We start from the raw sequence: 12,359 nt of genomic DNA, 5'->3' as shown, positions 1-12,359 counted from the left end.
GCTATGAGAGGCAAAGAAGAGCTTTTATCAAGAGAGTAAGGCATATGCACAATTGGATAAAGAGGAGGGTGAGTGGTTCCAGGTGAAAGCAGATCTGTAGCAGGGTTGTGTAATGTCACCATGATAGCTTAATTTGTTAATGGATAGGGTGGTAAGGGGGATGAATGTAAGGGTCTTAGAGAGAAAAGCAGGCACCTAGGATAATGGGGCCGAGAAGGGATGGAAGACAAGTCAGAAGTTGTATGCTGATGATAAGGTGCTGGAGGCAGATTTGGGTAATTAACAAGAGAAGTTATTATCAGAGATTGGGAGAGTGTGTGAAAGGAGAAAGTTGAGAGGAAAAGTGAATAAAAACAATTTTATTAGGTTTTAGCAGGGAAAACAGAGAGGTTATTTGGAGTGTGAGTGTGAACAGAGAGAAATTGGAGGAAGTGGTGTGTTTGAGATGCATGGGAGTGGATATGGTGGCAAGTGGACCTATGGGAGCTACAGAAAGCCATAAGGTGGGCAACGAAGCAAATATCTTTGGTGCATTAATAAATGCGAGGAGAGAGAGGTCACTGTCTTTAAGGGCAAAGCTGGGTATGATTGATGGTACAGTACTTCCATTGATGCTAGATGGAAGTGAGGCATGGGTCTTAGACGAAGATATTAAGGATAGAGTAACAGTGTTGGAAATGTAATGTTTGAGGACTGTATGTAGAGCAAGGACGGTTGAACGAATGATCGAATAAGATATGATAGGGTAAGACAGAGGTGTGGTAATTAGAGGAGTATGTATGAGACAGCTGAAGAAGATGCACTAAAATGATTTGGACATATGGGGGGGATGAGTAAGAAAAGGATGACTAAGTGGGTGTCCATGTCAGAAGTAGAGGAAGCAAAGAAATGGGGGAAGGATGGAGTGAAAGATATTCTGAAGACTCAAGGCCAAATATGAAGAAGGATGCAATGTATGCAGGGGTTAAAACAAATTAGAGTAATGTGTTTTACAGATGATATGCTATCAACGGGCTACACCAAGGCATGTGAAGCAGTTGGGGGAAACCATGTAAAGGTCTGCGGGGCTTATTGTGACAGGGGGCTTTGATTTTGATACATTACACATGAGTGGTTTGTAGCTATGTTATATTCACTTCTATCAGGCAAACAAGGCATGTTATAGGATGAAGCAAATGAATTACGTACAGAGGATATGAGATTCTTTTTCTTGTCCAAATCTAGTTCTAATAAGTATGTTCTTAAGGCATTTACTTTTTCAGTTACTTTTGTGTTGGAATTTGTAGAGCAAAAAGAGAATGACATATGAGTGTGCAGTATTTGATGCCAAGAATAGTCGGAAATTGGAGAGTGCAGGTTGGGGTTATCTGGGATCAAGAGGAAGACCTAAAAACTTCTGTGGAGGGGCAAAGACAGACAGATATAGGAGACAACAGCCAGATTGAGAATTTCAGTAATCACTCAAAATCAATTATTATGATTTCACTCCCATGAAAATCTCCAGCTGTAGAGAGCAACATATCAATAGTATGAAAGCAATACTCCCAGTACCTGTGACACTGCCCTCTGTGGCCACTTGTCTTAGTCTGAAGTTAGTCTAGCTTTTTTTAGGTGTATGCAAGCAAGACCAATCACCAACTGGGAGGAGTTTTGCAACTTGCATTCTTTTGAAAAAAAGTCTCACATCAAAAGTTATGAACTCTAGAATATCATTAGATGGAAAGCTGAAACCAAACCAATCTTGCTAAGATGCCTTAATACACCATTCTTCAACACTAAGAAAGGTGATTTAATTGAACACTGAAAGAATATTACAGCATCCTTACTTGGGTTTATTATTTTTATATTTTTCATCTATTATACTTTGTCGCTGTCTCCCACGTCAGCGAGGTAGTGCAAGGAAACATGTATACACATGTATATACATACACGTCCACACACGCACATATACATACCTATACATCATATACATATATACACATGTACATAATTCATAGTCTGCCCTTATTCATTCCCATCGCCACGGTGCCACACATGATATGACAACCCCCTTCCCCCGCATGTGCACGAGGTAGTGCTAAGAAAAGACAACAAAGGCCACAGTCATTCACGCTCAGTCTCTAGTTGTCATGTATAATGCACCGAAACCACAGCTTCCTTTCCACATCCAGGCCCCACAAAACTTTCCATGGTTTACCCCAAACGCTTCACATGCCTTGGTTCAATCCATTGACAGCACGTTGACCCCGGTATACCACATTGTTCCAATTCGCTCTATTCCTTGCACGCCTTTCACCCTCCTGCATATTCAGGCCCCGATCACTCAAAATCTTTTTCACTCCATCTTTCCACCTCCAATTTGATCTCCCACTTCTCGTTACCTCCACCTCTGACACATATATCCTCTTAGTCAATCTTTCCTCACTCATTCTCTCCATGTAACCAAACCATTTCAAAACACCCTCTTCTGCTCACTCAACCACACTCTTTTTATTACCACACATCTCTCTTACCCTTTCATTACTTACTTGATCAAACCACCTCACAACACATATTGTCCTCAAACATCACATTTCCAGCACATCCACCCTCCTCCGCACAACTCCATCTATAGCCAACGCCTTGCAACCATAAAACATTGTTGGAACCACTATTCCTTCAAACATACCCATTTTTGCTTTCCAAGATAACGTTCTCAACTTCCACAAATTTTTCAATGCTCCCAGAACTTTTGTCCCCTCCCCCACCCTATGATTCACTTCCGCTTCCATGGTTCCATCCGCTGTCAAATCCACTTCCAGATATCTAAAACACTTCACTTCCTCCAGTTTTTCTCCATTCAAACTTACCTCCTAATTGACTTGTCCCTCAACCCTACTGTACCTAATAACCTTGCTCTTATTCACATTTACTCTCAGCTTTCTTCTTTCACACACTTTACCAAACTCAGTCACCAGCTTCTGCAGTTTCTCACCCGGATCAGCCATCAGCGCTGTATCATCAGCGAACAGCAACTGACTCACTTCCCAAGCTCTCTCATCCACAACAGACTGCATACTTGCCCCTCTTTCCAAAGTTCTTGCATTCACCTCCCTAACAACCCCATCCATAAACAAATTAAACAACCATGGAGACATCACACACCCCTGCCGCAAACCAACATTCACTGAGAACCAATCACTTTCCTCTCTTCCTACACGTACACAAGCCTTAAATCCTCAATAAAAACTTTTCACTGCTTCTAACAACTTGCCTCCCACACCATATATTCTTAATACCTTTCACAGAGCATCTCTATCAACGCTATCATATGCCTTCTCCAGATCCATAAACGCTACATACAACTCCATTACCTTTTCTAAGTATTTCTCACATACATTCTTCAAAGCAAACACCTGGTCCACACATCCTCTACCACTTATGAAACCACACTGCTCTTCCCCAATCTGATGCTCTGTACATGCTTTCACCCTCTCAATCAGTACCCTCCCATATAATTTCCCAGGAATACTCAACAAACCAATACCTCTGTAATTTGAGCACTTACTCTTATCCCCTTTGCCTTTGTACAATGGCACTATGCAAGCATTCTGCCAATCCTCAGGCACCTCATCATGAGTCATACATACATTAAATAACCTTACCAACCAACCAACAATACATTCACCCCCTTTTTTAATAAATTCCACTGCAATACCATCCAAACCCGCCTGCCTTGCCGGCTTTCATCTTCCGCAAAGCTTTTACTACCTCTTCTCTGTTTACCATATCATTCTCCCTAACCCTATCACTTTGCACACCACCTCGACCAAAACACCCTATATCTGCCACTCTATCATCAAACACATTCAACAAACCTTCAAAATACTCACTCCATCTCCTCACATCACCACTACTTGTTATCACCTCCCTATTAGCACCCTTCACTGAAGTTCCCATTTCTTCTCTTGTCTGACACACTTTATTTACCTCCTTCCAAAACATCTTTTTATTCTCCCTAAAATCTAATGATACTCTCTCACCCCAACTCACCCTCTTTTGCCTCTTGCACCTTTCTCTTGACCTCCTGCCTCTTTCTTTTATACATCTCCCAGTCACTTGTAATATTTCCCTGCAAAAATCGTCCAAATGCCTCTCTCTTCTCTTTCACTAATAATCTTACTTCTTCATTATACCCCTCGCTACCCTTTCTAATCTGCCCACCTCCTACGCTTCTCATGCCACAAGCATCTTTTGCGCAAGCCATCACTGATTCCCTAAATACATCCCATTCCTCCCCCACTCCCCTTACCTCCTTTGTTCTCACCTTTTTCCATTCTGTACTCAGTCTCTCCTGGTACTTCCTCACACAAGTCTCCTTCCCAAGCTCACTTACTCTCACCACTCTCTTCACCCCAACATTCTCCCTTCTTTTCTGAAAACCTCTACAAATCTTCACCTTCGCCTCCACAAGATAATGATAAGACATCCCTCCAGTTGCACCTCTCAGCACATTAACATCCAAAAGTCTCTCTTTCGCGCGCCTATCAATTAACACATAATCCAATAACACCCTCTGGACATCTCTCCTACTTACATACGTATACTTATGTATATCTCTCTTTTTAAACCAGGTATTCCCAATCACCAGTCCTTTTTCAGCACATAAATCTACAAGCTCTTCTCCATTACCATTTACAACACTGAACACCCCATGTACACCAATTATCAGCTCAACTGCCACATTACTCACCTTTGCATTCAAATCACCCATCACTATAACCTGGTCTTGTGCATCAAAACTACTAACACACTCACTTAGCTGCTCCCAAAACACTTGCCTCTCATGATCTTTCTTCTCATGCCCAGGTGCATATACACCAATAATCACCCATTTCTCTCCATCCACTTTCAGTTTTACCCATATCAATCTAGAGTTTACTTTCTTACACTCTACCACATACTCCCACCACTCCTGTTTCAGGAGTAGTGCTACTCCTTCCCTTGCTCTTGTCCTCTCTCGAACCCCTGACTTTACTCCCAAGACATTCCCAAACCAGTCTTCCCCTTTACCCTTGAGCTTCGTTTCACTCAGAGCCAAAACATCCAGGTTCCTTTCCTCAAACATACTACCTATCTCTCCTTTTTTCTCATCTTGGTTACATCCACACACATTTAGACACCCCAATCTGAGCCTTCGAGGAGGATGAGCACTCCCCGCATGACTCCTTCTTCTGTTTTCCCGTTTAAAAATTTAAAATACAAGGAGGGGAGGGTTTCTAGCCCCCTGCTCCAGTCCCCTTTAGTCGCCTTCTACGACATGTAGAAGGTGAAAAATTTACTAAATTTGTTAATTTCTTCTGAAAACTCAAGACATATGGAAACGTTTTGAGCTTTTCCCATGTACTTATTCCATCAAAGAGGCCTGTAAAGTTATATATGGACAAAGGATGATGCACTTGTTACCAAAATATGACACAAATAAAGCACAGTGTGGCTAAAGAAAGTAAAGCAATACGATGGAGGAGTGAATGGGAAGGGAGTCATTCACATACAGTGATGATATTGGATCTATGGAAAACATATGCAATCATTTTTGACAGATAATACCCATCCATTAAATGGTTACCTTTAAAAAAAAAGTTGAACTGTTACAGACTAACCTGATCAAGAGGCAAGCTTCCAGTATTGCCGCCAGCTTGAAGGGCTACTATTTCTTCATGTAGACGGTTAAGCTCTAGAATCTGCCTCTTCCTTTCTGTTTGGCTTAATTCTTTCTCCTGTGATTGAATAATCAAAGATGAATTAAAGAAATTAGACCTAATTCATCGATAAATGACTAGAGTATCCATCCAAATAAAACTAAAGACACTTCTAAGCCTAGATCAGGTAAGATGAGAGTATTACAATGCTGACATTTTGATCAGATATTTGAAGATTATGAATTATGCTCTAGGGGAAAAGTCACTCTGTAGGCATACCAAACTATAATATATGACTTTATACTCTAAAGTCTAACTTGTCACCCAATTCCACCACAACAAGAGAGCTAGTTCACTTAAGAACACTCTGAAGAAGCTAGAATACGTTTGTCTAAAAAAGTTTAAACAATGGAATGGCTACAGTGCTAAGATATGACTTCAACTTGCCCTCTTGTCATTCTTTCACAAGCGATATATGCACTTCTGTCGAATATCACTAATCACAGCATGCATTAAACAAATATCATGAATAATCACAAGATACACAAATACATAAAATGTACATTCTTTGTTCTTATTTTTTGTTTTAATACACATTCATCATTTCCTGTGTTAGCAAGGCAGTGTTAAGAACAGAGGACTCAGCCATAGAGGGTAAATCCTCAGTTGGCCTTCTACTCTGTTCCTTATCTTGGAAAAGTAAAAACTGGAGGGGAGGATTACCAGCTTCCTGCTCCTTCCCCTTTTAGTCACATTCTACGACATGCAAGGAATAAGGAAGTAGAACTCTTTCTCCCCTACATCAGGGATAGTATATATGTATGTATATGTATGTATATCCCTGGGGATAGGGGAGAAAGAATACTTCCCACGTATTCCCTGCGTGTCGTAGAAGGCGACTAAAAGGGAAGGGAGCGGGGGGCTGGAAATCCTCCCCTCTCATTTTTCTTTTTTTTTTTTTCCAAAAGAAGTAACAGAGAAGTGGGTCAGGTGAGAATATTCCCTCAAAGGCCCAGTCCTCTGTTCTTAACGCTACCTCGCTATCGCGGGAAATGGCGAATAGTATGAAAGAAAAAGATATGTATGTATATGTATATATGTATGAGAAGAAAGATCATGAGAGGCAAGTGTTTTGGGAGCAGATGAGTGTGTGTGTTAGTAGTTTTGATGCATGAGACCAGGTTATAGTGATGGGTGATTTGAATGCAAAGGTGAGTAAGGTGGCAGTTGAGGAAATAATTGGTACATATGGGGTGTTCAGTGTTGTAAATGGAAATGGTGAAGAGCTTGTAGATTTATGTGCTGAAAAAGGACTGGTGATTGGGAATACCTGGATTAAAAAGAAAGATATACATAAGTATACGTATGTAAGAAGGAGAGATGGCCAGAGAGCATTACTGGATTACGTGTTAATTGATAGGCACGCGAAAGAGAGACCTTTGGATGTTAATGTGCTGAGAGGTGCAACTGGAGGGATGTCTGATCATTATCTTGTGGAGGTGAAGGTGAAGACTTGTAGAAGTTTTCAAAAAAGAAGAGAAAATGTTGGGTTGAAGAGAGTGCTGAGAGTAAGTGAGCTTGGGAAGGAGACTTCAGTGAGGAAGTACCAGAAGAGACTGAGTACAGAATGGAAAAAGGTGAGAACAAAGGAGGTAAGGGGAGTGGGGGAGGAATGGGATGTATTTAGGGAAGCAGTGATGGCTTGCGCAAAAGATGTTTGTGGCATGAGAAGTGTGGGAGGTGGGCAAATTAGAAAGGGTAGTGAGTGGTGGGATGAAGAAGTAAGATTATTAGTGAAAGAGAAGAGAGAGGCATTTGGACGATTTTTGCAGGGAAATAATGCAAATGAGTGGGAGATGTATAAAAGAAAGAGGCAGGAGGTCAAGAGAAAGGCGCAAGAGGTGAAAAGGAGGCCAAATGAGAGTTGGGGTGAGAGAGTATCATTAAATTCTTGGGAGAATAAAAAGATGTTTTGGAAGGAGGTAAGTAAAGTGCAGAAGACAAGGGAACAAATGGGAACTTCAGTGAAGGGGGCTAATGGGGAGGTGATAACAAGTAGTGGTGATGTGAGAAGGAGATGAAAAAAGTACTTTGAAGGTTTGTTAAACGTGTTTGATGATAGAGAGGCAGATATAGGGTCTTTTGGTCGAGGTGGTGTGCAAAGTCAGAGGGTTAGGGAGAATGTTTTGGTAAACAGAGAAAAGGTAGTAAAAGCTTTATGGAAGATGAAAGCTGGCAAGGCAGCGGGTTTGGATGGTATTGCAGTGGAATTCATTAAATAAGGGGGTGACTGTATTGTTGACTTGTTGGTACGGTTATTTAATGTATGTATGACTCATCGTGAGGTGCTGTGGATTGGAGGAATGCTTGCATAGCGCCATTGTACAAAGGCAAAGGGGATAAAGGTGAGTGCTCAAATTACAGAGGTATAAGTTTGTTGAGTATTCCTGGGAAATAATATGGGAGGGTATTGATTGAGAGGGTGAAGGCATGTATAGAGCATCAGATTGGGGAAGAGCAGTGTGGTTTCAGAAGTGGTAGAGGATGTGTGGATCAGGTGTTTGCTTTGAAGAATGTATGTGAGAAATACTCAGAAAAGCATGTGGATTTGTATGTAGCATTTATGGATCTGAAGAAGGCATATGATAGAGTTGATAGAGATGCTCTGTGGAGGGTATTAAGAATATATGGTGTGGGAGGCAAGTTGTTAGAAGCAGTGCAAAGTTTTTATCGAGGATGTAAGGCATGTGTACGTGTAGGAAGAGGGGAAAGTTATTGGTTCTCAGTGAATGTAGGTTTGTGGCAGGGGTGCGTGATGTCTCCATGGTTGTTTAATTTATCTATAGACAGGGTTGTTAGGGAGGTGAATGCAAGAGTTTTGGAAAGAGGGGCAAGTGTGCAGTCTGTTGTGGATGAGAGAGCTTGGGAAGTGAGTCAGTTGTTGTTCGCTGAAGCTGGTGACTGAGTTTGGTAAAGTGTGTGAAAGAAGAAAGCTGAGAGTAAAGGTGAATAAGAGCAAGGTTATTAGGTACAGCAGGGTTGAGGGACAAGTCCATTAGGAGGTAAGTTTGAATGGAGAAAAACTGGAGGAAGTGAAGTGTTTTAAATATCTGGGAGTGGATTCGGTAGCGGATGGAACCATGGAAGTGGAAGTGAATCATAGGGTGGGGGAGGGGGCGAAAGTTCTGGGAGCATTGAAAAATGTGTGGCAGTCGAGAGCATTATCTCGGAAAGCAAAAATGGATATGTTTGAAGGAATAGTGGTTGCGGGGCATGGGCTATGGATACAGTTGTGCAGAGGAGGGTGGATCTGCTGGAAATGAGATGTTTGAGGACAATATGTGGTATGAGGTGGTTTGATCGAGTAAGTAATAACAGGGTAAGAGTGATGTGTGGTAATAAAAAGAGTGTGGTTGAGAGAGCAGAGCAGGCAGTTTTGAAATGGTTTGGTCACATGGAGAGAATGAGTGAGGAAAGATTGACCAGGAGTATATGTGTGTCAGAGGTGGAGGGAACAAGGAGAAGTGGGAGACCAAATTGGAGGTGGAAAGATGGAGTGAAAAAGATTTTGAGTGATCGGAGCCTGAACATGCAGGAGAGTGAAAGGCGTGCAAGGAATAGAGTGAATTGGAACGATGTGGTATACTGGGGTCGATGTGCTGTCAATGGATTGAACCAGGGCGTGTGAAGCGTCAGGGGGCAAACCGTGGAAAGTTCTGTGGGGCCTGGATGTGGAAAGGGAGCTGTGGTTTCGGTGCATTATTACATGACAGCTAGACACTGAGTGTGAACGAATGTGGCCTTTGTTGTCTTTTCCTAGCTCTACCTCATGCACATGAGGGGGGAGGAAGTTGTTATTTCATGTGTGGCGGGGTGGCAATGGGAATGATTAAAGGCAGACAGTATGAATTAAGTACATGTGTATATATGTATATGTCTGTGTGTATATATATGTATATGTTGAGATGTATAGGTATGTATAATTGCGTGTGTGGACGTGTATGTATATACATGTATACATGGGTGGGTTGGGCCATTCTTTCATTTGTTTCCTTACGCTACCTCGCTAACGCGGGAGACAGCGACAAAGCAAAATAAATATAAAAAATAAATATGTATATATAAATATGTTTTGGAAGGAGGTAAATATCATGCGTAAGACAAGAGAACACATGGAAACACCAGTGAAGGGGATAAGGGGGAAGTAATGACAGGTAGTGATGAAGTGAGAAGATGAAGTACTTTGAAGGTCTGTTGAATGTGTTTGATGACAGAGTGGCAGATGTAGGGTGTTTTGGTTGGGGTGGCGTGCAAAGTGAGAGGGTCAGGGAGAATGGTCTCGTTAATAGAGAAGAGGTCTTGAAAGCTTTGTGGAAGATGAAATCTTGAAAGGCGGCAGGTTTGGATACTATTGCAGATGAATTTATCAAGAAAGGAGATGACTGTTGTTGGTTGGATATGAAGGATATTCATGTATGTACGGTTCATTGGCAGAATGCATGTGCAGTGCCATTGTAAAAAGGCAAAGGGGATAAAGGTGAGTGTTCAAACTACAGAGGCATAAGTTTGTTGAGTATTCCTGGAAAATTGTATGGGAGGGTATTGATTGAGAGGGTGAAGGCATGTACAGAGCATCAGACTGTGGAAGAGCAGTGTGGTTTCAGAAGTGGTAGAGGATGTGTGGATCAGGTGTTTGCTTTGAAGAATGTATGTGATAAATACTTAAAAAAACAGTTGGATTTGTATGTGGCATTTATGGATCTGGAGATGGCATGTGATAGGGTTGATAGAGATGCTTTGTGGAATGTCTTAAGAATATATGGGGTGGAAGGTAAGCAGCTAGAAGCAGTGAAAAGTTTTTATCAAGGATGTAAGGCATGTGTATGAATAGGAAGAGAGGAAAGTCATTGGTTCCCTCCCCATGAAGGTTGGTCTGTGGCAGGGGTGTGTGATGTCCCAATGATTGTTTAATTTGTTTACGGATGGGGTGGTTAGGGAGGTAAATGCAAGACTTTTGGAAGGAGGTGCAAGTATGCAGTCTGCTAAGGATGTGAGGGCCTAGGAAATAAGTCAGTCGTTGTTTGCTGATGATACAGCAGTGTTGGTTGCTTCGAGTGAGAAACTGCAGAAGTTGGTGACTGAGTTTGGAAAAGTGAGTGAAAGGAGAAAGTTAGGAGTAAATGTGAATAAGAGCAAGGTTATTAAGTTTAGCAGGGTTGAGGGAAAAGTTAGTTGGGATGTAAGTTTGAATGAAGAAAAACTGGAGCAAGTGAAGTGTTTTAGATATCTGGGAGTGGATATGGAAACAGAAGTGAGTCACAGGGTGAGGGAGAGGGCGAAGCTTCTGGGAGCAATGAAGAATGTGTGGAAAGAAAGAACGTTATCCCAAAGAGCAAAAATGGGTACGTTTGAAGGAATAGTAGTTCCAACAATATTATATGGTTACAAGGTATGGGCTATAGATAGGGCTCTATGGAGGGTGGATATGTTGGAAATAAAATGTTTTAGGACAAATGTGGTGCGAAGTGGTTTGATTAAATAATGAAAAGGTAAGAGAGATGTGTGGAAAAAAACGTGTGGTCGAAAGAGCAGAAGAGGGTGTGTTGAAAAGGTTTGAAAATATGGAGAGAAAGAGTGAGGAAAGGTTGACAAACAAGATATATATGTCAGATGTGGAAGGAACAAGAAGTGGGAGACCAAATTGGAGGTGGAAGGATGGAGTGAAGTGAAATAGATTTTGCGCAGTCAGAGCCTGAACATACAGAAGGGTGAATGGCGTGCAAGTAACAGAGTGAATTGGAACAATATGCAGTCTATGGACTGAACCAGAGCATGTCAAATGTCTGGGATAAACCATGGAAAGGTCTGGGAGGCCTGGATATGGTTTTGGAGCATTACACATGCCAGCTAGAGAATTAGTGTGAACAAATGTGACCTTTTTGGTATATTTTCCTGACATTACCTCGCTCAAACAGGAGGTAGCGAAGCTGTTTTCCAGGGGCTGTGAAGCAAGAGGAATGGATGAAGGCAACCATATGAGTAGATGGGCCGTTCTTCGTCTGTTTCTAAGTGCTACCTCACTGACACATGAAATGGCGATTGAGTATAATAATAATGAAAATAATAATAACAACGCAAGGGACAGTGACAAAGTATAATAAAATAATAATAAATAATAATAATAAAAATAATTTTTTTTTTTATTTTGCTTTGTCAGTCTCCCACGTTAGCGAGGTAGCGCAAGGAAACAGATGAAAGAATGGCCCAACCCACCCATATACACATGTATATACATACACATCCACACACGTAAATATACATACCTATACATCTCCATGTACACATATATATACACACACAGACATATACATACATACACATGTAGCCTTTATCTATTCCCATCACCACCTCGCCACACATGGAATAACAACCCCCTCCCCCTCATGTGTGAGAGGTAGCGCTACGAAAAGACAACAAAGGCCAAATTCGTTCACACTCAGTCTCTAGCTGTCATGTAATAATACACAGAGACAACAGCTCCCTTTCCACATCCAGGCCCCACAGAAGTTTCCATGCTTTACCCCAGACGCTTCACATGCCCTGGTTCAATCCATTGACAGCACGTCTACCCTGGTATACCACATCGTTCCAATTCACTATATTCCTTGCACGCCTTTC

General features: G+C 41.6%; 1 protein-coding gene across 5 annotated transcripts in view; it reads right to left on the bottom strand.

The window, feature by feature from the left end:
- LOC139756811 (uncharacterized) overlaps positions 1-12,359 on the bottom strand; it is a 374,339-nt gene that overhangs the window by 261,972 nt on the left and 100,008 nt on the right. For all 5 annotated transcript variants that reach the window (XM_071676620.1, XM_071676618.1, XM_071676617.1 and 2 more), the window contains one exon: positions 5,643-5,759. In XM_071676620.1, the coding sequence (XP_071532721.1) occupies positions 5,643-5,759 (117 nt within the window). The remainder of the gene's footprint in view (positions 1-5,642; positions 5,760-12,359) is intronic.

Source organism: Panulirus ornatus, chromosome 23, assembly GCF_036320965.1.
Source record: "Panulirus ornatus isolate Po-2019 chromosome 23, ASM3632096v1, whole genome shotgun sequence".
NCBI lineage: Eukaryota > Metazoa > Arthropoda > Malacostraca > Decapoda > Palinuridae > Panulirus > Panulirus ornatus.
The sequence above is the reverse complement of the archived record's forward strand: the minus strand, read 5'-3'. Positions and strand labels throughout refer to the sequence as shown.